The following is a 26,954-nucleotide window of genomic DNA, read 5'->3' as shown; positions in this document are numbered from 1 at the left end:
GGAGGAACAGAGATTGTCTAGAGTGAAATAAATCATAAGTCAAAGACAGGATTATTGCTGATATATTTCCAGGGATTTTTTTTTTCATAACCTAGTATATTTGCTAATAATTACCATTCAACAACACCTAGGTATAAGCCATTTCATGTGAAAGGCATTTAGACTGTAAAATATAACAGAAAACATGTCAAGAAATTACTTSGTCTTTTATTTCAAGCATCCCAAAATGTACGGTCCTTTATTTCTTCTCTATTTAAAAGRCGTTGAGATTTCTCAAAATGAACAGGAACTCCAGAAGTAGATGGTATGGAAACAAATGTTTTWAGTGTGGAGACTGACTCATGATGATATTTTTGGAGATAAACACTAATTGTAGCAGCGTAGAGAATGGACTCTGTCATCTTCGTTATCATCAGGAGATCACTCTTCAAAAGATTTACTTTTTTTCCCCTCCAGGATCTTCATTAAACAAATTGTTTTTATAAATCAAAAGTTGCATTCAGGAGGATTAGTGCAATAACTTGCCAGYCTCATTTTTGAGTCAAAGGTGGATCTTTTTTTTTCATTTTTGGAAACAAAATTATTATTAGAGTTTTATGGAAAAACCTTTGTTCAAGAAACTCTGCAGCCTCAAACTGAAATTTCCTTTGTARGCGAAGTGTTTTGTTCCCATGTGGTGTACTTACTTGGATAAGCAGGTAAAGGTTATACCGTCCCTGTCAGTGCCTCGCTGCAGTGTGCASGTAGCCCTCTGCAGTCGGCACAATACTCCCATTGATTCCACTGCTCTTGGGATCATAAATGATCCAAAGTGTTAGTGGTAAACTTTGATCATTGTCCTCCTAAAATCATTATGAAGCTATGTTTTGGGGAGAGAGAAGCGGGTGCTATCCCTGGCTTGTGGAAGTCTCTGAAAGTTTTGATAACACATCCATGGTTTAGAAGCTGTAACTTGGCCTTTAAAGTATTAACTTTAAGTTTAATACTTTAAAGTATTTAAATACTTTATTTTATTTTGTTTTATTTTATTTTATTTTATTTAAATACTTTATATAAGTATTTAAATACTTTAAATACTGTGTTAAATACTTTAAATACTGTGTGGAGCAACAGAGTCCGAGTTCACAGAGTTGCCTGTTAGCAGTGCTCTCAGCCAGTATCTGTATTTTAGTGTCCTCCATTTGTTAAAAAGCTTAGCGGCTGAAATAGAAGCTAGAAAAAAGCTGTGGTTATTACAGACTTCTAAGCTTTTACTCTTCTCACAAATTACTATTGCTTGTTTTGTTAGGTGCCAGTTAACCTTGTGAAACATTCAAACTGGTAAAGACCCAAAATGCTGCCTTGCAGAATATTTGCTGACTTGGTTCAGAATAATTTGCCATTTAGCATTAAATGCACCAAAGAAGTTAGGAGTAATCACTGTTTTGTGTATTACTTTGTGTTATTATCTCATATTAGCTTAACATGGATTTCAGTTGTGAACTCTGGCATCCACTTTTTAGCAAATAGTGCTTTCTGCAGAGAGCTGTGGAAGTTTTCAACCTGTTACATGGTATTCTTGGAGTAATTAGCACTTACTGTGCCACACAACATATTTGAGTAGTCTGGATGTTCTGCTGGGAAGCAGTAGAGTAGCGAAATGGTATCCRATAGTGAGACACTCAAAATCAATCAAGCCTGCAGGTTTTGGTACATTTTGGTGTGTTTCTAAAAATTATTTTGAAATACTATAAGCTTTTTGGCTGATAAAAGTGTTATTTGAGTTAATTAAAGCAGTGGAGGTTAATACTGTAGTTTTACTTTGAAGTATTTTTTCCTACTTTGAAGTTACTGCGTACAAACAAATGAGATCTTCCTTTACCTAAGAATGGTTATCTGTSTTCACAATTGCATTTACTTGGTCTAGTGTCAAATGTTGTGTTTTCTTCTCTTTTTACTCTTGTTATTGCTAAGAAGCCTATACAAGAGAGGAAAGGTGAATTATTTTCCTTCCTGTACATCATCAGAGAGATTGTTTATTAAATTCTAATTATAGAACAAGTTGGTTACAGCAGTGAAAACCCATTGRGGGCAGTGAGGTTGCATGGGGAGAGATAATGTGGCCTGAAGGACTCTTACTACGAATGATTAGGAGAGAGAAGAAAAAGACACCAGGTTGGAATCCCTTTTCCTGTGCACTGAATATATTTTATTCAAACTTCCCTTAGAGACAGTGTGTATGGAATCTTAGACTGTGATTTTTAGAACAGTGAAATGTGATTTTGCAGTACTCTTGTTTGAGAGAATGCATAATACTTGAGTACAGAAATAAAGGTTGCTTTTTAGTTGTTAAAAATTATCAGCTAAAAAAACAGTTAATACTTAGCAGAAATAATTTCATCAGTTCATACATCCTTTTCTAGACTGACTGCCTATAAACAAACCAAGATTGATTGTAATGTGCAATTTAATTGCAATATTAATTTGCATTTTTTCAAATAATTTTGTGTAAGTATAATTTAGTCGTATATGGTTTATTACCAAGTTGCTGTCAGTATCTGATATTTCGTTTTTCAAATTTTGAGATGAATTGGTCATTCATCACTGGTCACAGAGGTTTTATAGTATTGTCTGTTCCTTGTATTGGCAACAAAAACAGTGTAGGGGAGAACTGGGTCCATATGAAAGGTAAGGCAAAGACAGAARTAAGTACAAAAGAATGATTTGTTTTTCATGCATAGAAATATGAATTAAGAGGATAGCCTATGCTGTACTGCAGGCTAAACTTCTTTAAAATAGTGCTTATAAAAGATCAAATTTTATAGGGGGAATAATTTAAATTTAACCCTTGATAGATAGATGATTTCCTTTGGGTCTCAGTCCTCCATGAAGCCAGGGGCTCGCTCCTCATACCATGCAAATTGCTCTGCCTTGTGATCTGGTTCCTGCTGCCCTGGCCGTGGAAGCTGCCCCGCGCCGGAGCTTTGTTGACCCTGTAGCCTTCTGGTGAATAGTACCTTCGATGATACCTCTGATGGTAGTACCTTTGCAAGGGGCAGAGAATGTGGCTGAAGGAGGGTTCTGGCCCCAACAGCAGGAACTTCTAGATCTTTCTCTTGAAAATGCTTTTAATTACAGAAAATTGTCTAGATTTGCCTTGCTCCGATTAATTTACTATGAATGCCATACTATAAACCCCCCCAAACAACATTTTTTTAAGGCATGAAGGGCCAAATTTTAAAAATATATCTATTATTTCTTTGTTTGCAAGGGGAGAGGAAGATAACCTACTACATTAGATCTGTTTCTCTTCTTTCTTCTGCTTTTGGTTGATTTCTGGCAATCTTTTTGTGAGACTATGTGAGACTACCTCATGACTTTTGTCATCTTATTTCACTTTGTTGAGATTGTGGGGTAAGTTGTAAATACGAAGACTTTTAGAATCTATGCAGAATCTATTTCAGAATCTATGTTATTAAAAAAATAATGAATCATAAAGAATAACATCAGATTTCTTAAGGCTTATTCAAGTTTCAGAAGCCTGAAACTTGAAAAACATTCAAACGAAGCATTATTTTTCTCCTCTGCTCATTTGAATTTAGTTTGGCCRATCTGATTAAACTTAAAGGGTTTCCCGTTGTCCTCTAGCAGGAGTCTTTATACCATCTGCCATTCAGAAMTACAATTTGTTTGTTCATTTGTTTCTTTGTGAGTGAAAATTATTTTGTTTTTTCGCACTCTAACTTGCGTTGGCATTTTCCTCCTTTTTTGTTGGTTATTACAATATGTGCTCTCCAAGGTTGTTCAAAAAATTATTTGGCATTCTTCTGCTGTTACAAGGCACAGTAAGGAAATGAAAGCATTAAAATAGGAAAGCAATCATGAGGTCATTTAGTCAGTGTCAGTCTTGGCAAACTGGATTGAAGGATAATTTGGCAACAGTTTATATTTAGAAGTAACTAATGCCATTTCCATTTTGATATCTGGGACATAATTTCCTTGATAATTTTGTTTTGAATAAAATTTTACAGTAGATTATTTATGCCTGTAAATTCCAGGTGTTAGTTACATATTGGGGAAGTTATCCAGGATATACTTCTAGGTGAAATATCAATAAAAAAGTGCTTGGATAAATAAAATGATTTTTCCTAGACGTGTTACGTCAAAGAAAAATACCAGAAAAATACCATGTCAAGCAAAATGTAAAAGGGAATCTGCCCCCCAAAACATCAAAAGCAGAGTTCAAATGAAGACGTAATGTAGTGGGCAAAAACAGATACGGCTTTGATATGCAGTATTAAGAAAGGTGTGTGTTCCCAAATTTGTCTGCTTTATTCCAACAGTATCAACTGGCCTAACTGATCTTCTCCATACAAACCTTTTCTTGTTTGTATCTTTAGACCGTCACAGTTACAACAGGGCTGTGTCTGAGCCACTGAGACATCCACATGGAAGCCAAAAGTCTCTTCTCTGTCCCGTTGACCATCGCTCACCTTCCACACACTTGTTCCTAGCTGTGCATTAGCCTCACAGGTGTGATGCTGTTGACCTTCCTTAGTCCACTCCCATATCCAGCACTTAACCCGCAGGACTCATTCGGCAAGCCCCAAGGGGCATGGCATGCAGAAATGGTCATCCCAAGGGCTTTGCGAAGGAAGCACAGTGCTTTGGAAGGAACTGAAGACACGAGACTGTCAAGTAGAGAGACGTGAAAGTCCTTAAATGAAGAAAAACACTTCCCACATGTCAGAAGGAAAATATTACACATTTACATGTTTATGCCTTGATGATTTTTTGAATCAAGTATACTCCCTTAATATTAACAGCTCTGACTCTGACCCCTAATCCTACAGTCTAACTTGGTTAATCAAAATCAAACTAATTTCTTATGTTCCTTTATGTACTTAGTATTAAAGGTATTTTTAATCAAAGTTCATTCACTGCAATGTTGTCTGCAGGTAATACTCCTAGTGAAGCCCGTGCAGCACCGCTAGTTTCCAGTGGTCTGATCTCCACGAGAAAGTGAACTCCCTGGTTGAAGACCTCCCTTTTCATAGCATTACTTTTTGCAGTTTCAAGCTCAGTAAGGTCCTAAAGTGTATGATTTACTTCAGAGTGACTCTGGTAGATTTGGGGCTCTTTCTGTCTGTCCTAGAAAGAACCCAAATACTGTAGCTTTTAGCAACACTCTTGATTATTGCAGAAGTTGCCGGGATTCAAACATCAAGAGACTTCCTCCAGAAAATGTTTCCCTGACTAACATCTTCTTCCTGTCAGCATTCGTAAAGGTGCCCTCAAGAGCCATAATCTAATCCTTCCGTGCTATCTCCCCTTATTCGCGACCTGCCATCTTCTCTCCCTTTGAGAACAGGTTCRTTTCGTTCTTCAAAACATGGCTATGCACATTGCACTGAGCTCCGATCACTGCAGTCCAGGACTGCTAGTGTAACTTGCTTTTCATGGCATCTCATTCACATGAATCTAATTCAGCGAGAAAAAGCTGGCACTGGAAATGACAAAACTAAATAAAACTAATTTCCCTGAGCTAGAGAGGAGAGGGTTCTGCAGAGACTGCTTTTCGATAGCAGAAAGAAAGGGGTGATGGTAATCCATCCAGAAGAGAAGGCAGCTGCTCTCCTGCATTCACAAATTCAACTTCAAAAATAGTAATAGCAACTCACTGGGTAGAGCTAGGAAGCTCATCAGTGTGCGTATGTGCATGTGCATATKTGGGCTCTTGGCCCAGTCCAATTCATTTTTATTTCTGCCTGTCAGTCTCTAATGAAGAAGAAATGTCATGCCTAGCTTTTCTGAAGTCTCAGAAAGGGGTAGCTGAGGGCCTAGTCCCTCACTTAGACCTGAGCCTGTTATTCAAGACTCTTTTGGGCCCGTGGTAACTTGTGTGCTATAAAGAAAGGTGTCTTTCCCAATAGCTATTCCTTGTGCTAAGAGACTGACCCTTATTGCTGCTCTGCTTACAGCAATGTTTTTTTAGGGAGAGAGTGACCTTCCAGGCTCAGCTCAAACCTCTCACTCACATTGTAGCTGAGATCCACCTTAACTAGGGAAACCAATTTTCCTGTCTTTTTTTCCTCCTAAGCCACCTGCCTCAATGGCTGAGGCTGTTTTTCACTGCTAATGTCAAAAGAGAGCTTTCTTTTTRTACTGACAGCAACAAATCTTTGAGACTGTTTCTGAGTCTGATATCTTAGAGGAAACAGTTCTCAAAATGCACAGCCTGTCCAAGCAAATATAGCAGGCTTCCATGCATCTAACAAGGTGGGAACAGATGACAGGGCATGCTTTCCTCTGCAGCTCATGCAGAATGAATGGAGTTGCTGGGAAATGTGTCTTTCCGTGACAGTTTCCRTGCTGGTATCTGGAACGCTTTGCAAACCTGTGCCTGACACTACTCTGTACTGTTCAAGGGCTGCTGTAACACTTACTAACGGGATTGTACAGTAGCTTTTMATTAAGATCTCCAAGACCCACAACCAGGTAAATATGAAATGTATTCTGATTACCAGTTTTGATTCCCTTCAGTGTGAATATACATGGAGCTCCTGCTTGGAGACCGAAAGAAGTTACAGCTAGCTTCTTCAGAAAATGCAGTCCACATGTACATTCACTTCCTACCCTGCTTCCCCCTTCTCTCTGCATCCTTCCAGGAGCGGGGGGGACTCGGGCTGTGCAGCTGGGAGAGAGCTGTGAAGGTTGTTGGGCTCATTCTAGAGGGCCAGGACGAGCTGCAGGGTGCAAGTGTGCTGCCTGAGTCTGCTGCAAGGGGAGGGGTTGTCTTGTCTTCGTCATACAATATACTATTTGAATGTACCCATAGACTATCCATCCTGAGAAACTGCTTGCTGATAATACATTTTTTTATTTAACAGTGAAACTATCATTCAAAAGGACAGTCTATTCTACTCTTTTTTTTTCTAACTCTCCTTTGATTCCATTCCATGTTCCTTACAACATTCATTACATCTGTGTCAAAAATTTGGAGGCAGTGTGGCGGTGGGGAGTGTTACATAAAATCCTACAGAAACTTGTGATAGAGATRTGGTCTCAATTATGAAGAAAACTCCACTGTGAATGTATTTTGGCAAGTGCATTTCAGATGGGAATACTATAAAAATGCATAAATTACTTGCTTGATATAGCATTTTCAGGACYGTGTTATTAAAAAAGGTGAGATATGGCTTTCTACTGTATTCTTCACGTCATTTAAATGGTTCTATATTTGTCAGCGMAGTTGTCGATAAAATTTCATTGCAACATTTCTTTTTATCACTTGCAAGTTTATGTGACTACTTGAGTTTTTATTTTATTTTGTAAATCATGGACTATAATGAGAATGTTTTGTAATAATATAAAAGGGGCTGTCGTGTGGATTCCTAGTTCTAAGAATAGGACTTTCCAAACCARGCTTACTTCCTACTTCCACTGAACTGAAAAATTGCATCTGCTTAAAGTTGAAATAGGGAATTACATAGCAGAACAGAAGTAGTTGTGCAAAGCTTTATAAAATACAGCACCAAAACAATGATACTAGGCTGAATACTTACTTTATTTTACTGTGTTAGGTATTTCTTAGCTGTAAGAGAGAAAATATATATTTAACTTAAATAAGTGCAGGTAGAAATAATGCTGAATTGTCAGTRCTCACTCTGCAGATATATCTTTTGTGTTGGATTAGGTGGAAACAGCAACTGATTCAGATACAGAGAGCAGAGGTCTACGGGAGTACCACTCTGTTGGAGTGCAAGTGGAAGATGAAAAACGGTAATTCAAGCACATACAAAAATCTGTAGTCTTTCATAAAACAAAGCATTTTTATATAAAAAGAATTAAYAACAAACATCTTGCAAGTGCTACCTCTAAATCATTCACAAAGTTAAATTTCTTATATGCATGCTGTGATTTGTAAAATTTGTAGAGATTATTTAGTGGTCYCTTAATATTCAGCCAGATTTCCAAGTTGTAATTGGAGGGAAGAAAGTGAAAGGTGAAAGTTTTAAGTGCATTAATGGTATCCTTTCATTAGTTATAGAACAAATGCAAGGAGATATATATTGGAATGTGGTTCCTTCTGCAGGACCTATTGCACTGACAGACTTCTGCTGTTCTTGCAGGAGGATATAAAGCATAGGATGTTAGCCAGGATACCTTTATCCTAACATAGATTGAACTTTTACACTTGGTCAATCCTTATCTACTTTGATAAACTGCTGGCCAATGCACTAACCAACACGTTATCCCTGGCAAACACTGCCCATTGAATACTGGACTGGGACTATTATCTCATTTCACAGTAGCTAACTGACAGTATCTAGCTGCTATTTGCTTTTTACCACTATTGACTAGCAGCAATTTGAGCCAATAAGCCTAGATGGGAGAAGATTTCACAATCTTTTTAACATAAAGCTTTTCTAAAATGTCTTTATTCAGTGGCATATCACAATAGAAAATCAACATTTGATCATCATTCTAWGAAGCAGGAAAAAAAAAACCCAAAACCTCTTAAACCCRGTGCTATTATTTTTCTTTTTCTTTTATTAAAGAATTCACAAGTCTTTACTTATAAGATTTTCAGATTTTATCTGAATATGATCCTTAATATTTGATTTTTTTATACGTGTACTTAATAGTCCTCCATAAGGGATATAACTCTGCAGTACTGCTAGTTATTTTCATTTCATTTAGCAATGATACACGGTATTTTATAGTATGAGAACAAATCAATATTTGCTTCAAGAGATAATTTAAATGATTTTCCGTTGTATCTTTGCTCAAATCAATAATTCCACTATAACTCCATGCATTTGTTTTTTCCCTCTGATGTTACTCACTGTCTTATTTTAGTGAAATAAGCACAAGGAAAAATATTAGCCTAAAGTTCAAGGGGAAAACCAGAATTCATTCACTGAAACATTATTCTGTGCCCCTTTATAATCGCATATGTATTTATATTTTTAATCTCTTTTCTTCCATCCCTCATCACTAAGACATGGACGGTTTAAGCGCTCAAACAGTGTAACAGCAGCTGTCCAGGCTGACCTGGAACTGGAGGGCTTTCCAGGACACATAACCATGGAGGACAAGGGACTTCAGTTTGGCTCATCGTTCCAGCAGCACTCAGAGCCCAGCACTCCTACCCAATACAGCGCAGTGAGAACTGTACGGACACAGGGACTCTTCAGTTACAGAGAAGATTACAGAACCCCAGTTGACACCTCAAATCTTCCACCACCAGAACCCTGGCTAGAGCCAGCCATTGAGACAGTAGAAACTGGTCGAATGTCTCCTTGTCGACGGGATGGATCTTGGTTTATGAAGTTACTACATACTGAAACTAAGAGGATGGAAGGATGGTGTAAAGAAATGGAAAGAGAGGCAGAAGAAAATGATCTTTCTGAAGAGAGTAAGAACATTTCAGTATCTTTTTTTAATAGATGCCTGTTAAAATGGGAAATCTCTTAGGATGAAGTTGTGGTCTKTAGTTTTTCCTTACTCATTTGGCATTATCAGAGACACTTTGCAGAACCGTTAGATAGAAGATCCCTCTCCTGTAATACATTGTGCAAGGCCTTTGCCAGAGTGAGGTTTTATAGAAGTAGTTGAGGAGCCATCTGTATAAAGTCAAGTGCCGGATCAAAGTCTGGTGCTAAATGTGGCTGAGGTGGTGCAATAGATGCAGATCTGTGGCTCCATCTCTGACACAATCTTCCCACCAGCTTCTATGACTCTAGTGCCTAATTCTTTGCCAGACTGTACTAGGTGGTCCTCTGTAAACATTTTTCGTTTGTCTTCCTAAACGCTGATAATTTGCCYGCTACTTGGAACAACTGTTTTTAGAATTTTGTCATTCCTTTATAGGCACTTCTGCCTAACATAAAGGATTTGTTAGACTAACGAAAGGAATAGGCAAAAATAGTAGTTAAAGCACTTCTACAGTTACACAGACATATGAAGTCTTAGATGGCAGTTCGGCTGCATTTTCTTAGTATAATTTTGTCAAGAGTCATTATTTTTCTCCTAGTTCATGTGGACACCTTGAAAGAAATGATAGGATAAAATGAAAAATAATGTGGACTATTTTGGAACAAGATCCAAGCCAGCACTAATGATAGTAATATATCAAAGTGGTCCTAGCACTCGCTAGCCAGCTCCCTGTGATTCCCTCTGAGGTCAATTATCCTTGTTCTTCAGTCTCAGTTTTATAAATATTTCAGTCTCCACTGATCTGAAATATTTCCTCAACCACAGTTTCCTCAGATCTCAAATTAGTTCATACTAAGTTTTCTTACTAGCATCTTTTCCTACATTTCACAAATCTCACACAACAGCTCTGAACACTTTTTCCTGGTTGCTTTCTTCCTTCCCCCTCAATGATTTCTTCTTTATGTTCTACCCTCAGGTCTTGGGCTAGGCCTACATGATTACTAACAGGCCAATCTGTTTCTTGCATTGACCTTTATTGGAGAAAGGATGTCTACATTTTGCTTCATCATTTTCATTTTGCAGTCTTATTTCTCCACTATGTTGGGCACAAGTCTTTTCCAAGTAAAAACATAGTGTTTGTGGTGGAGTGGGGGGACATAAGGCTGTTTTTTTTTTTCTCCAAACTCTATTGCTTTCCAAAGTTGTATTGATACTATGAAGTATTTAATGATCTCCTGAGGGCTGTTAAAGTACCTATAATAAAATACTGTGYTTCACTTAGAGTGTGTAAGGGTTCTCCAGCCTTCTTTCGTAATAGTTATTTTTTAATACTTCTTATATAACTTATAAATCTTGTTTTTCAATTCCCCAAATCCTTGTACTCCTGAATATTGGCATTTCCTTGCCATCATTAAGTATCCCAAAGTGTCAGGTTCCCAGATGGTCTTTTACTGATGTGAGCACACCAGTGATTGTGATCTGAAGCAACACTCCAATAAGCAAGACTTTAGTCTCCTTGGCAACAGTAAAATTATTAGGGAGAAAAGTGGGGAAATACATAGCTAGTTAGCTGCTCTCTCTCCCAGGAGGCCACTGAGAAGTCCTCGGGAGGACCTCTCCCACCTCCGTTCTCTGCAAGCCTTTCTTCTCCCACAGCTCTAATCTAATCTCCAAGCCTATGAAATGAGCAGTGGAAATACTCTCACGTCAGTACTCTTTTCTCAGTTGTAGACGCAGTTATTCTCTGGCATGTGAAGCTGACTTTGCATGATGTTAGTAAAACTTGGAGAAGGTGTTTTTAGATGGCTACCAATTCATAGGTGCAGAACCACGTTCCCTCCTCCCATGTGGTGCTGTGCTCTTGCAGTCTAGGAATAGTGAGAAACCCCTTCCCACACAGGGAAGCAGCAATTAGGAGAATAGCTGTCAGACAGTTGTGCAGAGGACATGAAGACGCATTGGATTTCAACCATCTTTACTGGAGCTAGAGAGACCATTTTAACCTAGAATAATTTCAGAGAGAAAACAAAATGGATGTGGATATGAGGATTTTACTTTTCACTATTTCCAGAGTGACTCTATTCTGCAAGAGGAGAAAACAGTTTCTTTACATATACTTAAACACAACTAAAATGGGCCTTGCAATACACTTTTTAAACTAACCGCAAAAGGTTTGTTAGCTGTGTTTGATATCTCCCTAATATCTTAGTGGAATTACTATAAAGTAGGTCTATATAGCACAAACAAAATCAGATTTTTGTCTTCAAATGATTGCCAGAAATGACAATCAGACTTCCACTTGTCCATTTCATGTTTCTCACTTCAAGAAATATTCCTCAAATCATTTTCAAATTGCATTATCGTTGAAAAGGTATCCCATAACTTAATATAACTTACATCAGGAAAAAAAGAAGTTATCAAAGAATTATTTTCTATGGAGGGAATGAATTCACAGAATTTTAAGATTTCTGTATGCAGATTTTTTTTCATGTTGATTCTTTGACACATTTTGTATCCCCCAGTTGAGCCATGGTGGTTGAAAGGTGTGTATGCACAAGAACTGAGGTTTAATGATACCTGAGCATGAAATATATTTTGACATATTTAAGCATTTGGTAGTTCCCTGAAAAAATATTCACAAATGCCTGACCCAGAAGCAACTGAATATGTTTTCCATTTTCCAGCAGGAGCTACTATTCCCAAACCACTTCACAGCAAAGTTTGCACATTTAGACTGTCAATGTTAGTGCTGAATCATTTATTTTAAGCCAGGTTGTATTAATTATACCTCAAGAACAAATACAGCTTTGCATCTCAGCAGCCAATCTTTATGCCACCGTTTATATTTCAGTTTAATCATATGAAGAGTTAAAACAGAACTGCATTTTAGAAAGCAATTTTATTTTGTACGTTATCACAATAGCCTTGAGATCACAGAAAGCGATCTGATTGCTGTATTGATTTTTGCTTTCACTGTAGCTTCTCTCTCATAATGTTGTTTTAAGAACTTTACTCATCAGGTCTTTGAAAAGGAGAAAAATAACCTCTCTCTCTTTCTTTTTGCAGAATTTATTTATTTGGTCAGTGGCCATGAATTGTATTTTTGAGTCTCTGCAAATTTTATGTATTGTTTATGTGGGCAGTTATTTGAATTCTCAATGTTTATTATAACATWTATTATATATATATATTTAAGTGTGTATGTATGTATGTGTATGGCAGTAGCTGTTCCCAGTCATCTGATCATCTGCACTAGCAGAGTACCTCCAGGCAAAGATACATGTTTCTCAAGGGTAAAGGCTGGAGTTTCTGTTTTACACCCTAGAAATTGTATTTGGCTATTAGTGATGTGTAGGTGATGATAAGAAAAATGCTCTTGATTGTCATAAAGCTCTGAAAGACGGAGAGGGCCAGGACCGTGCAGCTGGTGACTCTGCTGGGAGGTGCAGGAAGGAGGGGAGCGGGCCAGCCCGGACGGGAACGGCGGCTGCRGGCGCCAGTCGCTGCCCAGAGCTTGTAGATCTGTCAGAGATGAGCAGGAGGAGCTGCGGACATCATGGGCTCCTGAATGCCATGCGTTTTTTCAAAAAGTATYTCAGTACTCAAGTCAAACAGAAAACAGACTTTACTCCTATGTCACAATCTAAGAGGAGATATAAACTGATGCTTGCAAAAAATTTCCTTTTGTTAGAACAGTCTCTAAGCCCGTTATGAACTATGTACCAGCAAAAGGGTTTTTTTGCTGGTATCATCTTCTGCATCTTTGTTAGGAGCTCTGCAGGTGTAACTGCACCTATTGAGGTAAGGTGAGCTCTAGTGTAGAAAAGATATAAAAGAGAGAGCACAAAATGTCACCCCTCTCTTCCTTCACCCCTTCCTTTCATGGAGGCCTGGCTTTTCCTTGCTAAAGCCCTGGTGGAGAGTTCCAGTGTGCTAGAAGGGATTTAATGACATGTACAAACAGTAAWGAAAAAAGTAGAGTTAAATCTTCTGTACTTTGGGGGGAAAAAAACCCAACAACTCATAACTGATTTATTTTTGCATATTCATCAATTTATCATCCATAAAAGTTTTCTTAGGTGGTCGACCAAATGCAAGTTATTTTGTCACTTACCTAATTTTCATTATGCTTTTCACAGCTCTATCCTCCAGGAACTGTTGTAATTTACATCAGGAGTGTTGTAAATGACTAGAGAATGTCTTTATTTCCTTGAAACAGTTTTTAAAGTCAATAAGAGACACTCTCAGAATGTGGAATCTAAGAAGCCTTCTTAGCATTTGAATTATTCTGCTCAGTTTTTCTCCTTTTTGACCCAGCTCCATTTAAGGAAAAAGTCAATCTACACAGAGTCTGCTTGTTCACATTTGAATCCACTTGGATCCCATTGCCCTACTGTTGCGATAACAGACCCTAAGATTAGTACTGTGGAAATTTGTCATTTGCAAGTATCTCAGTAGCTTAAAATCTTCAGGTTTAAAAATCTGAAAATTGATACGGAATTAAAAAAAGCTAAGAAGTTTTTATTTACAAACAGGACTCTCTAATATGTTCATTTGTTTTATAGAACATACCATGTTTTATAAAATCTTGCCTTATAAAAGTTCTCACTGACTTCTATTAAAGGAAGTGCTTTCATTTCCAAATCACATCCTTGTCATGTAAAATAATGTATGATGCATATTGACATAGTAACGTGCATATTTTACAGGTTGAGCAATACCATTCCAAAGGCTGTACAGTTTATCTTGAAAAATAGATACATTTCATACTTAYGTTATAGAACACTGCTAATACGTAGCTGTGCTGTCTGAAAATATTATCTCACTCTAAACTTTATACACTTACTATTATGCTTATGTTTTATAAAAAGACACATATTTCAGACCAAAGATTACTAATATAGGAGGATAAAAAATTAGACAAATATCTGGTTGAACTAAATGACAGCTTTAAGATTTTCCCCAGGCATACATTCTCTGTATTGTGTGAACAATTTATTTACAATTATATAAAAAAATGAAATAACTGAATGAAATGAAATGAAATGAAATGAAAATGTTAAAATAGAATTAAATTACAATGAAAAATTGCTGAAGGTGGATGAACAGTAATACAGACACATCAGTTAAATAAGCAGTAAAGAGTGCCAGGGAAACAAAGATGATCAAACACAGATCARTTCTTAGCAGTTTCTTATCACTGGTAGAGTAGTGACACAACTGTACAAAGTTTTTAACCTGTCAAAAATAGAGTTACAGCATTAGACTATGATCTTGGTTTTTTCAGTATAGATAGATCTAATTTTCCCCCTCTGTCTGTGTGATATAAAGCCATATCCAGTTGAATGATTTTGTAGCACTTCTCAAGCAGTAGGACATATATACCTATAATTTCCAATCTTAAAATATGCTTATTGCAGGGGAAACACTATTGCATTAACTGTGCATGTTATTTAAAGAACTTGCACAATCTCTAACCAGAGACTAAATCCTGAGCCTGCTTTTAATGAAGACATAGTCTAAATTTTGCATGTCCTCAAAAGAGAAGTCTTACAGGACCACACAACAAAAACTGAATGTTACATGTGCTTCAGGGAACAGAATTATGGTTGTGTCACTCTTTCCTGACTTTCAAGTAAAGATAAYATTATCTTAATGAGGGGTGAAGGAGTAGATGAATTATACGAAATTTATATATATTTATGTGAATAGATTGATTTTATCGTCATTTATTTACAAGCAAAATCTTCTCAGCATTACCAAACATCTCAATCTCTACAGTCTCCAACATTCATCATTCTTTCATGGAGATAATCAATCTGCACTCATCAGAATAATTCCCCAATGCATGAAATTACTAACAAGGCTTTGGTTGTCTATTAATATCGTGCTAAAGATTATGAATTGAAGTGTTTTAATACTTTAATTTAATTACAGTAAAGCAGAGTGGCATGAATATGAGAAATTCTAACATCTATGTTTTATTAAGTCTGATTTACTTATTGAAATGGAAATAGAGTTGGGAGATCTTTAGTAAATGGTAGGCCTGTAATTATATGTGTGTATTCACTGCTATTAGAGCCATTTTTAAGAACTGCTATAGGCTTCTTTGTACCTAATATTCCTGGCAACCAAGCCCTAGCTCTGCAAGTTATTTAAAATTGCCATATGTACACTAGCACTGAGGGAACAAGGTTCATTTCKCCTGGGGAAGAAGATGCTAATAGGGGATCTAATTACAGTTTGCCACTGCCTAGCGAGTGAATACCAAGAAAGTGCAGSCAGACTCTTCTCAGAGGTACACACTGAAAGGATGAGAGCTAAAACAGGCACGTATTGCAGTAAGGGAAATGCCAGCTGGACAGAAGGAAAAAAAATCGTCAGCATGAGGRTRGTCAAACACTGGAACTGGCTACCCTAAGAGCTGGTAGTTTGTCTGCCCTTGGGGATTTCCAAAATTTGAACGGAATAAGGGCCTGAGGAACCCGACGCRGGCTGACAACGTCAGGCAGTTCCAGGGATGTCCCTGAGAGTAATCACAGGCACACTTTTCTACCTGGGGGGTCTCCTGCTCAGGTGGGATGGGGAACCTTTGTGCTTCACCAGAAGACACAGGAGTCACCCAGCAGTAGGTTGCTTCTGTAGTTTCTGGTGAGGCATCTTCAGCATATAGCTCAACTCAGTGACACACGTGAGTAGCACAGGACCACTGTGTCTGGCATGTGCAGCGCACGTGTATTACACCAAAATGCTGCCTTCCAGTGCCTAAATTTTGTCTGGTCTGCCTGGGCTTTAAATCATGGGTGCTTGTTCACATGATCCTTCAGGACAGTGAAGATCCAATGAATGCTTATTTTTGTTGGGGGGGAGGGAGATTGGGGAGGTTGGGTGTGAGGTTCACTAGAAAACRGCAGTTCCGTAATAGGGCCAGGCAGGATGTCTTTTCTCAGACTACACACTTCTGCTGTGAGCTGTACAGTTAGATGGAGGAAACTAAAACCAAAATTTGTTCCGTGTCAGACAAGCGCTCTAAGCATTGGCCTGTGGCTCATCAGCATATCTCATTCTCTTTCTGTCCAGTAATTAGTTGAATGTAGTGTGGAGTAGCTTCAGCAAGAAGATGTCAGGGAGACCTACTATAGCAAAATTTCTCGTCTTGGCAAGGAAGGAATTCTGACCCTACATCAGGAGTTTGTTTTATGTCCTGAGCTACAGAGCATCAAGGGAAGGAGAATCCAAGCTTGTTTGTCTTCGTGTTTGTTAAAAAATGCTGAAATTAAAGCAATTTGTTTCATATCAAATGAAACATTTCCTTTTTGTTCAGGTTTTTGTGTGTTTGTTGGTTTTCTATCACCCAGAATGTTGCTTTTCATATGCTAAAAACTCCGTGGAGGAAAGTAAGGGTTTTGGTGATCAGAAACCCCAAACCAATTAAAATGTTTTATTTCACTTGACCGACAAAACAAAAACAAAACTCCAGTGAATTACTCATGAAGCCCTGAACCACTTAACCCTTTCACAAATGAGTGCCACAAGGGACTGATGAATTATGTATAGTACTGTTTAATTTAGTGTTGTGGTGCAGCTGTATATTGTCTGTCTAACAGAAAATTGAATAGATTTTGAAAACCACAGCTTTACAAATTTACACATGCATTTAAAGTTAGAGAAGCATGTATGTTTTCACAGAACTGGAGTCAAAACTTCCAAATTATCTCTTACTTCTTGTGGTTGGTTAGGCAGAGGTCTCACTGGTCTAGATAAAGCAACATTAAGCATATTACCTATCCTCAAAATATTTTTTGACATACCATCCAGTCACCTCTTATTCTAAAGCTGAACCTTAATGGTGTTTAATGTTTGCTATATCATACACCGCAGTTTAGTTTTCCGGTAATATTACAGCTTCATTCCACCCTTTGGATTCTGTTCAAATTATTAATTTGGTTTCCTCAAATGATAAGGCTCTTTGAGTCTGAAAGACCTCAGAATTCCTGTCCCACTTCCATCTCCTTCCAGCTTTGCCCACAAACACTATTTAAAGATCTAGGAATATGCACGAGAAACCCGGTCTTCCACTGAAACTCCAGCTTACARTGTTTTTTAAGATGATGTTTTTTCAGCATAGGGAAGGATGTGTAATTTGATTGAGGAACATACATTGCTACTTACTAAAGTATGGTATTTATTCCAGCAAATGCAAGTGTCTAGGAGGAGTTAGTTTTCTAACCAGACCTCTTAAGCTTAGTCAATTGATAGAAATAGGTCTCTCCAGAAACAGCYTCATCTCAATCAAAATAAACTGCCCAACTTGGGGAGCTGATTATTTGTTTTCATTAACTATACAGCAAGCATACAGTAATTTTGGTTAGACTGCTGAATCTTGGAAGCAGTCAAGTATAAAGATTTTGCTGCCTTTCTGCAGTGCTTATGCACACTGCAAATGGCAAGTACAGTGACAGGGGAGAAAGCCCAGCAAGATCGTGTAGTTGATCGTGACTGAGGAAAGTCCYGGAGCATATGCTTATGTCCCACTGTGCTGCGGCTCCTGTGCTTAGGTCTTTATGCAGCTTCCAGAGTAGATGACCTGCAGCTCCCAGTGGGGGTGCGAAGACATATCTCAAAGACATGAATGCTCTGAGAAGATCAGCATTATGGTAGGAGTACTATATGCTATAGTTTAAAATATTAACCTTAATCCCAGTACAGATAGGATAAAGAGAGTTCATTTTGGGACCATCCATACAACTTAYTGAAATCATTTGTGATTGCAGAACCAGAAAATTTGATCCAAGGTCCAGGCTCCCTTTGACTTCAGAGGGAACAAGATTCTACCTTGAAGGGCCTACCTCGTTCTCAGGGCAAGAGTACTTCAACAGCTTTTAGTTTACCTGAGCAAATCTAGGTTCAATTTCCTTTATTTTTTCTTTTGTTGTGTATCCATAATGAATGTAGAAAATGTATTAATGATGATCTTAACAGAATATTGTGCAATGGTAATTTAGGACTTTATATAAACAGAATTTCTGTATGAATAGATTTTTGATGCCATCTGAAAAATAAAATGATAGTCTTACAGGAACATGATAAATGATGTTCCTGTATGATGTYGGTGGAGTAAAGTTATCTTTGTTAGTTGTGCCTGATGGTGCTTCGGAGATAAGTCTAGGAAAACTGGTGGACTATGAAGTTCTTYGATAACTCGCTAGTTTTTGATGTCAGTAGACCTAGTGAACTGTTTGCAGTTAAGTTGTGAGATCAGAATTAATGCATTTACTGAGAAAACATTCAGAATGATAATGCTTATCACTAGGGKTTTTTGTGGTCATTTTCTTTGGACTTTAAGATTGTTCTCTAAAATATGTGTATAAATGCCTGCTTCAGCTAGCTGTATATATGCCCTTGAATATTTCCAATTTCTTAAGCAAAGATAGGCTGTTGTTCTGAGTTATTAATAAATCATTTACTATTGCCAAAGGATAAAGTGCCACAGATATTTTCTGTGTCTCTATCTTCCTTAAAATTATTTTCTATATATGATCTCAAAAAGCATAAATAAATACGTACTTTTCTTATAAAATAAGCTGCAATTTCAGCTATATGTTTTCTTCAGCTGGCATTTTGCATTTACACATATAGTAATAMGGTGTCTGTGTGCTCAGTCCTAGGTAAGATCCGAAGTGCTGTTGGAAGTGCTCAGCTCCTCATGTCTCAGAAATTCCAGCAGTTTTATTGGCTTTGTCAGCAAAATCTGGTAAGTCACCATCTCTGGCCATTCTTGAAGAGTTTAAGGCTATTCATACCTAACTATTCCACAAAAAAAAAAAAAAAAAAAAAAGAACTTTAGGTTTTAGAAATTAACATTTTACTTCAAAGTCAACAACAACAGAAGTGTAATATTTCCAAACATCTGAAATGTCATTTTCATGTTTCCCTTTTGTTTTACCGCTCTTTTTATTTTTTTGACTTGATCTTTAAGTGTGATGTTAGTACATGTTTTAATCAAAGCAAACTTATAATTTCAGTTTAGGTGCATTAGGTACGTTTGTTTTTGCTGTAYTGGTTAAAGAAAAAATATAAGGGAACAAATGTAAGTTTTCTGARAAATCTTACAGCTCATTTTTATAACAATCTGGAATCATTCTATCATACATAGTGTTCATAAAATTGGGTTTCATAATTTGTATTGCCAATTATATATAAGACATCCTAGGGCTAAAGGAACAGATGCAGTATATTACTTGTAAGAGTTACTGCTGTTGTTCTGGAAGTTCATTAGAGACTAATTCAATTCAAATGTTATCTTCATTAAAATGACAGCAGCCCTCAGTGACAGGAAAATTGTGGCAAGATGTTAATAATCAATAGATGAACCTAATTCTTGCTTAGGCTAGTGGTAAAATATCTACTCTCTTTGGCTAACTTGAAGTATAACTTTAATCTTTTGACTATCTATCTCTACACCTCATACATTGAAAGTGCTGAATTTTGTTGCATGCCTAACAGCAGACATGACCTATGTATCTGGTTAGATATACTTCCGTATTTGTTGGTATTTGCCAAACAAATTTTTAAAGTAAAACATTCATTCTGTAGAGACTGATCTGTTACATTTCATCTATGAAGTAAAATATCTAGAATTCCTGAAATTGTAATAAAATATTACTGAGAAAGTTGTGCCAAAAAATGTCCTACCTTCTGATAGGAAATGATAAGATACACGGTCCTCATTAGGAAAAAATCCAATTATCTGCTTCAAAGGCTTTGTCAGAACAAGAATTTTTGTAACCACAACAGAATGACTGAAGAAATACACAAAATTTGGCAAGCAGGAAATGACCAGTATCAGATATATCGTGTATACTATCGTTTATTTGTTTCTTGGTAAAAGAAGGAGATCTTCATTAATGTGTACAAGTTACTGCAAATTTCAAAGTGCCCTCCATTAGCTGATTGATTAAGCTATGMAAACTGAGATTTGGAGAGCCTAGCCTCCATTCCACTTCATTCATCTTCAAGTGGGACCAGCACTTGTGTTTGAGAGCATTGCTGCAGTAACAACAGCAGCTCCCACTCAGCACAGCCATCGGCCGTTTAAAACAATTCATTACAGCAGAAGCAACAGGAACACAAGGGAGAGGTCCACAACTTTGCAGGCAAGATGACCAAAGAACTGGAAAAATTTTATTTCGCATGTTCTTATTTGCATAATAAACCTTTGAACTCCCAAACAGCAGCTTCATCACGTTCTTACGATTTAGGCTCTGAATATTCTTCAGCTGCATTAATATTAAACCAGCAACAGAAGCTACAGAAAGCAGCAACTGCAGAACGAGGCTTTTAGCTCATTCATGTTTCATGGCTTTTCTTCTTATGCTTAATGACAGGGTTTGTTGCTAAATATTCACTAAACACATATCTACAGCAGGCAATCCATATGCTCCTAATGCAACATCTCTGTACTCGATGGGAACTCAGCCAGCTATCAGCCAGTTACTGCATTCCCCTCCTGGAAAACACTCATAGGGGTAAAATACAGCATTTCTCTAACAGTATTCAGCAGGAATAAACATAAATGTAGGACAGAAAATAATGGTGTCCCCTTCAGGCAATTCAAAATGCAACAAGGGTTCAGGAAGATGGATGTAGCTACTCAAACTGAAATTTAACCAGGAAATTCACTTATCACCCATAGACTTTTGAGAAGGGTTATGGGAGCTTTAAGGAGCACATTCGATTATGCTCTTGGTTTAGATATCTTAAGCAAAGACTCTCAGTCAGGGTAAATTCAGAGCGCTGTCAGCTTCAAAGAAGTTTTTATGAGAATCTGGCCTGATATCTCCTACAGTACAGTGCTCCCACTAACTACTAGGAMAAAAATCACTGGTTAATAACTACTCCCTCCTGAATTATTCACATTACCTCATGTAACACCCTAACACCCTGTTTTTTCTTTGAAGTGTCCTCCTCCATACTGTAGTCAGCACAGATCCTGCTCAACTCATGTGAGATCATTAATCAATATGTCAGAGTTGTAGGCAAAAAGAGAGCAACGTGAGTGTCAGCTAGGTCCTTTCTGATTTTGCTTTAGGCTTCCTTCAGCAGGAGGGCCGCAAAGCTGAATTCCAAATAAATGAGCAGATTCTGAAAAGAAGTTGATTTAAGCCAATCTTTTCAAAACTTAGCTAGCTTTAACAGTTATCATTTTCACTATTGTTTAACAGTGCGACTGTAGGCGTACGGGATAGCAGCAGGAGGCAGCCCTCTTGTGTCCAGATAACGTAAGACACGTCTCACGCAGCACAGCAGCTGTGCTGTGTGAGGAGCGCAAAGGTACCGAAGAGCAATTACCCTTGATTCAGAAGGGAATGGCATTTCAATGCGTGGTATCATTTTATGGCTCTTTAGAGGAAAGTGGGGAGAGGCACTGATGATACCAGGCTGGATAGAAGAGATTGCAATACAAGGTATATTGCTGTGGGTCTCTCCTGACAAATTTGAAAGAGAGTCAGTTCTGGAAGCCCACAATACTGACCTTTGCAKGGTAGCTAGTGCCACTGACATAGGTGGTAAACAGCTTTGAGCTAAATTGAGATCTACTCAATTTACTCATTTTCAGTGAGTAGTAATCTGGGGTTTTATCATGTTTCCCAGAAGTTACAATACACATGGAAAGTTCTGTTAACTTAGGGACCCCAAAGGTCCCTATAAAAAGGAGACTTTCTTCTAGCAAAGTAGGACTTCCAAGGGAATAGGCTTATAGGCTGTTGTTCTTGGTCCAGTTTCCCAAAGGAATGGGCAAAAGAATTACACGTGGTTAACTGTCTGGTTAGCAAGGTTATACATGTCTGTATATATACATATTAATGTCYACATATACATATAATCTCTCTCTMTATATATATGTATATATGTATATGTATACAAACACACACACACAAAGGGTTAAGGGTCTGAATAATAGTCTTTTGATGTGATTTTTATCTTGTGCAGGTTAATAGACAAATAAAGGGTAGTTTTCCTAAATTGCTACCATTAATATTTGCTCCATTAAGTCTTTTGTGCAGCATGCCACCTGATTGCAGTATCTGGGGGTAGTACTTGTCCAGTTCCTGAGCATGATTTGACCCCATGGAAGACCAAAAGCCAGCATTCTGTAATGAAAACTTTGTGCCTTACACACAACTTGAAAACCCAAGACAATATAAACATTGAATTTAGCATAAACTGGCAAATACTTTATAGTGTTATTCCTTCTTCTACTCAGCTATCCTGTATGTAATTTTTAACCAGAAAGACTTCACACTGGCTAGAATACAAAGCACATTCCCCTTCCCCATAATAATCAGCAGACATAGGCTGCCAACTTGCTACATTTTAGAAATGCAGGTCAGCCCAGCATATGGTGTTAAGGAACTTCCCATGCTGCAAGGATGCAGAAAGGCTGGCATATGACATCTAACTCATTTATATTTGGACTGTGTAGGAGGCACMAATTTCCAGTCACAGCTCCCAGCTGCAAAACGCATGTAAGCCTTAGCATGGTGCAGCACTCTAATCTGCTGCAATTCCTTTCCTGCCTCAAAGTGCATTGTTTAAAGTCTCGTGGTCTATTCATATTATCTCCTTTTTGTGCGTGGCAGGACCCGAGTGCCATGCCGAGACCAACTTCCCAGGACCTAGCAGGATTCTGGGACTTATTGCAGCTCTCAATTGAAGACGTCAGCATGAAGTTCGATGAACTGCACCAGTTGAAACTCAATGAATGGAAAATAATAGAATCACCCGAAAGGAAGGTAAGTAGACCATGGACAGTACCACTCACTTTCCGCTTGTAGTTCTATAGTCTCCTTGTGTTAAATCCGATAATAAAACATGAGAGGTTTCCAACCCAAAGATAGAAAATATCTAACTGGCAAAATACAATTCTTCATCAGATGTAAGTTTTTTCTTTTTTCTTTTTTTTTTTTTTAAGGAGGTTGAGTTGAACTGTACAACAAATGAAATGGATTTTGCTAAGACCTGTCAGTGTGCTTCCTAACCACTTTTGTTCAAATTATTTGGATTTGAGATAAAAGGACCAGAGCTGAAATCTGTTCTGTTTAAATCAGGTTGAGGAAAATAGCCTGAGAATTCAACCAAGGTCAGCTCCAGCATGCTGCCACATTTGGGGCAGCTTAAAGCTGGGCACAAAGTCTTTAAACCTGCCTGCAAGAAATAACTGATACTAGAACAGGAGTAAGATAAAAACATGTGACAAAACACAGCTCAAACAAAAGCTTGGCCTGTGAAAGTCTGTGGGGCAAGGAGTGCCTCTGGCTGGCACCTTTCTGACTACACCCTGCTAACATCTCTGCACGGCAGCTCCACAGCCTGGGATACACCCAGGCCGTGACACTTGCAACTCAGGTGGAAAATTGTCCAGAAATGAGTGTAATTATGTAACTGCCTTCCCCCTTACTAGAGCTGTATCCCTCCCCTTAATTATCCTACTGTCCTTGCTGATTATTGTATCCCTAAAATGAAGACTGCATTTGCTTTGAGTCAGTACCGTTTGGCCTCAGCTGGATACTTGTCTGATTTGGGAGGAATTAGGAGGCATCTTGACAACTCTTTCATTCCCTCATGCTCTTCTTGGAATTTACTTGTCAGCCAACTGGTTGGTGGATGGTGAGTTTGCAACTCTTACTGACTGGTGACAACTGGAGGTCAGAAATTATTACAATGACAGGAATAGTGATGTTCCCAAGAGGAAAATAAAGAAAACTAGAAAAAAAAGGGGTAGGAGAGATGGGACAAAGGGAACAGAACCCTTATGTTCTTGGCTTAAAATAGCAAACCAAATAATGCCTGGAAGAGCTGACTCTCATGGAGAAGAGCAAGTGTGTCTCATTTTAGGCTGCTGCACTGTTGCCATTGAGTCAAGAATGTCGGACTATAACGTCATATAACTTTTTCATCTTGTCTTGGCTAAAGTATTTTGCTAGTAGATTCAAAATTTCTCTCAAAAATCCCCAAAACAATAAAAAATTGTGAAAGCTGTAGGTTCTTCAGTTTTATTCTTTATCATTTATAACTTGTAGTTGGTCAGATTAACTGTATTCTCCACAACTAGCACCACATAATCATGATGATTTCTGTTACTTTAGAAAGTTCATTGGCAGAAAGCTATGTGGTAGTAAATATGAAGTTGTGGAATCTGTGTCTTTGGAGATATTCAGTCAAGTATTAAGTATGACTTCAAACAACCTGCTTTAACTTCAAATTTGGACCTAATTTCAAGTGGGCCTGCTTTGAATGGGAGGTTGTATCAGATCACCTCTGGAGGTCCTTTCCAGCATAAATTATTGCATAATTCTGTGATCCTAAAAATCTTCTTAAGGTCCTTACATGATATTTCACAATCTCTGGATTGGAAGAAGTGGAGGAAATACCAGTTTCCTGCTTCAGAACAGTTCTCGATTTACAACTTGTGGAAGTCATTTACAGCTTGTTTGGTACTCTAATATACTGCCTCTTACCTTATAGTCTGATAATTCTTCAATATGGTTTTCTTAAAAATAGTCTAGGCTGGCAAGTAGAACAATTAGCCCCATGTTCTCCTCTATCTAGTTGGTGTTTGCATATTTCCATTTAGCAATTCAGAGAGGAAGCTAAACTAATAGACAAGTATACACAGCTGCTATCTCATATCCAGCTGAGACTAAATTCAGGATGATTAATTTAATTAAAAATCCTGTCCTGCTAATCTTAGACAGTCTTTTCACTTGATCAGACCACACAGATGCACTGAGTTCTTATTGGCAAGCCAGTCTGCGTTTCTGTTCATAATGATTGTAATCATGTCAGCTAAAATTAAATGGATTCGTAAGAAAGTGAGACTGCATGCGCAGGATACCTGCAAAGAGAGTAAAAGGAAGTGTAGTAGTCTTTGTAAAGCATGGAACTGCAGAAATACAGTCCAACTGAAATTTGTAGTGACTGCTGAAATAACAGGTTTTCATCAGTGCCCCTAGAATGGACAGTGATTCATGTAATCCATTAATCAGCTGGTTTTAGAGTGCAAGCCGAGCATGCCTGATGTATGTATGAAAACTGGTGTTTTTCACGTCTTTAATTTGAACGTTCTGCAGGTGGCATTTTCCACATACAGCTCACCTTTCAATTTCAATGCCCCATTGCAGGAAGAAAGAAAGGTTCCTCCTCCTGTACCAAAGAAGCCCCCAAAAGGAAAATTCCCTATCACAAGAGAAAAATCTCTGGACCTACCCGACAGACAACGACAAGAAGCTAGAAGACGGCTAATGGCTGCTAAGAGAGCAGCATCTTTCCGGCAGAATTCAGCCACAGAGCGCGCAGACAGCATTGAGATCTACATCCCAGAGGCTCAAACCCGGCTTTAAAGACAGAATGCTGCAGAGTTTCTTTTTTAAACAAAATGCTTGTACAGTTTGTCACTTACCTGGTAATTTTTGTCTCATTCTCTCCACTAAATATGCCCTTGCTGTTGTGTTCTTTGTGCCATAAGCACAGTGGAATGCTTTTGATTTCCTCAGAATTTGCTGAGCTCATTGCAAGAACAAATTCTTTTGTATTTATTGTCTGACTTACAATCAGCTACAATGGATAGGGCTTGTTGAGACCTGACTTATCCAATATATTCTCAGAGGACAACAAGAAACACCTCTTGAGATGGAACCCAGCTTACTTTTTTGTTATTTATATTTTTATAAAATGTGTGATAATTAGGGATAAGAATAACAAACTATAAATGGGTGCATCTCACCATTCACTAGAGGCATTAGCTAATCCAAGTAGAAGGTGCTACAAATGTAAAGAGCAGGAAAGAAAGAACCCATTTATCTCTCTGACCTCCAGTTTCTTTTCCTTGAACCCAGCTAAAATATTTGCCCATGTGCTCTGCCACTCTACTCATCTCTGTTACTGCAAAATAACATTAGGCCTCTCATGTCATGTCAAGTTTCTGGAGATGAACAGGGATATCCAGCCACTAAAACTCCAAAGTTCATCAGAAACCAAGAAGCATACAAGTCTGGTGAAGTTGGGAATGCCCAGTGAGAAACGTTTACTGCTAGCAGTATAACGACATTCTGAAACCTAAGCAAAATTATAATGCAAGAGGACTTGAGTGATGGGTGAAAGGAAAATGGAAGCCTTAAAAAGTTAGATCTTCTGTAGCAAGATGTGTAAAGAAAAAGTTATACTTACTCCTTTGGAACACTCATTGCATTTTTAACGGTTCTTTTATGTGTTAACATTTATTTTATAAACCTTCTCTCTTTTAATTCAAGAGCTGCGCTACATGTAATATTTCAAACTCTTCAGAATGTTATTTCAATTGAGTTTCCAGGGTATCCTTGAGAAAAAAATCTTGCTTGTTTAAAATGCCAGTTGTGATGTTGTAACCAGTTTAAGAATTATGAATGTGAGTGGTAAGTATATCTAAGTTTAAATGGTTATGTTAAGGTAAAGGTGAACTGTGGTTTACAGTTGTATTTTTTTTAGAACTATTT

The 26,954-nt window shown here is 37.8% G+C and overlaps 1 protein-coding gene across 2 annotated transcripts in view; it reads left to right on the top strand.

The window, feature by feature from the left end:
• DLGAP2 (DLG associated protein 2) overlaps window positions 1-26,673 on the top strand; it is a 385,377-nt gene extending 358,704 nt beyond the window's left edge. For both annotated transcript variants that reach the window (XM_085303215.1, XM_085303214.1), the window contains 5 exons: window positions 7,676-7,761; window positions 8,985-9,400; window positions 19,083-19,174; window positions 23,064-23,216; window positions 25,605-26,673. In XM_085303215.1, the coding sequence (XP_085159341.1) occupies window positions 7,676-7,761; window positions 8,985-9,400; window positions 19,083-19,174; window positions 23,064-23,216; window positions 25,605-25,823 (966 nt within the window). In that variant the 3' untranslated portion in view covers window positions 25,824-26,673. The remainder of the gene's footprint in view (window positions 1-7,675; window positions 7,762-8,984; window positions 9,401-19,082; window positions 19,175-23,063; window positions 23,217-25,604) is intronic.
• Window positions 26,674-26,954: the final 281 nt, after the last annotated feature.

This window comes from Rhea americana, unplaced genomic scaffold (assembly GCF_003343005.1).
Source record: "Rhea americana isolate MKP2758 unplaced genomic scaffold, rheAme1 scaffold_199, whole genome shotgun sequence".
Classification (NCBI taxonomy): Eukaryota; Metazoa; Chordata; class Aves; order Rheiformes; family Rheidae; genus Rhea; species Rhea americana.
Note: the sequence above shows the minus strand (reverse complement) of the source record. Positions and strands in the feature narration are given on the sequence as shown.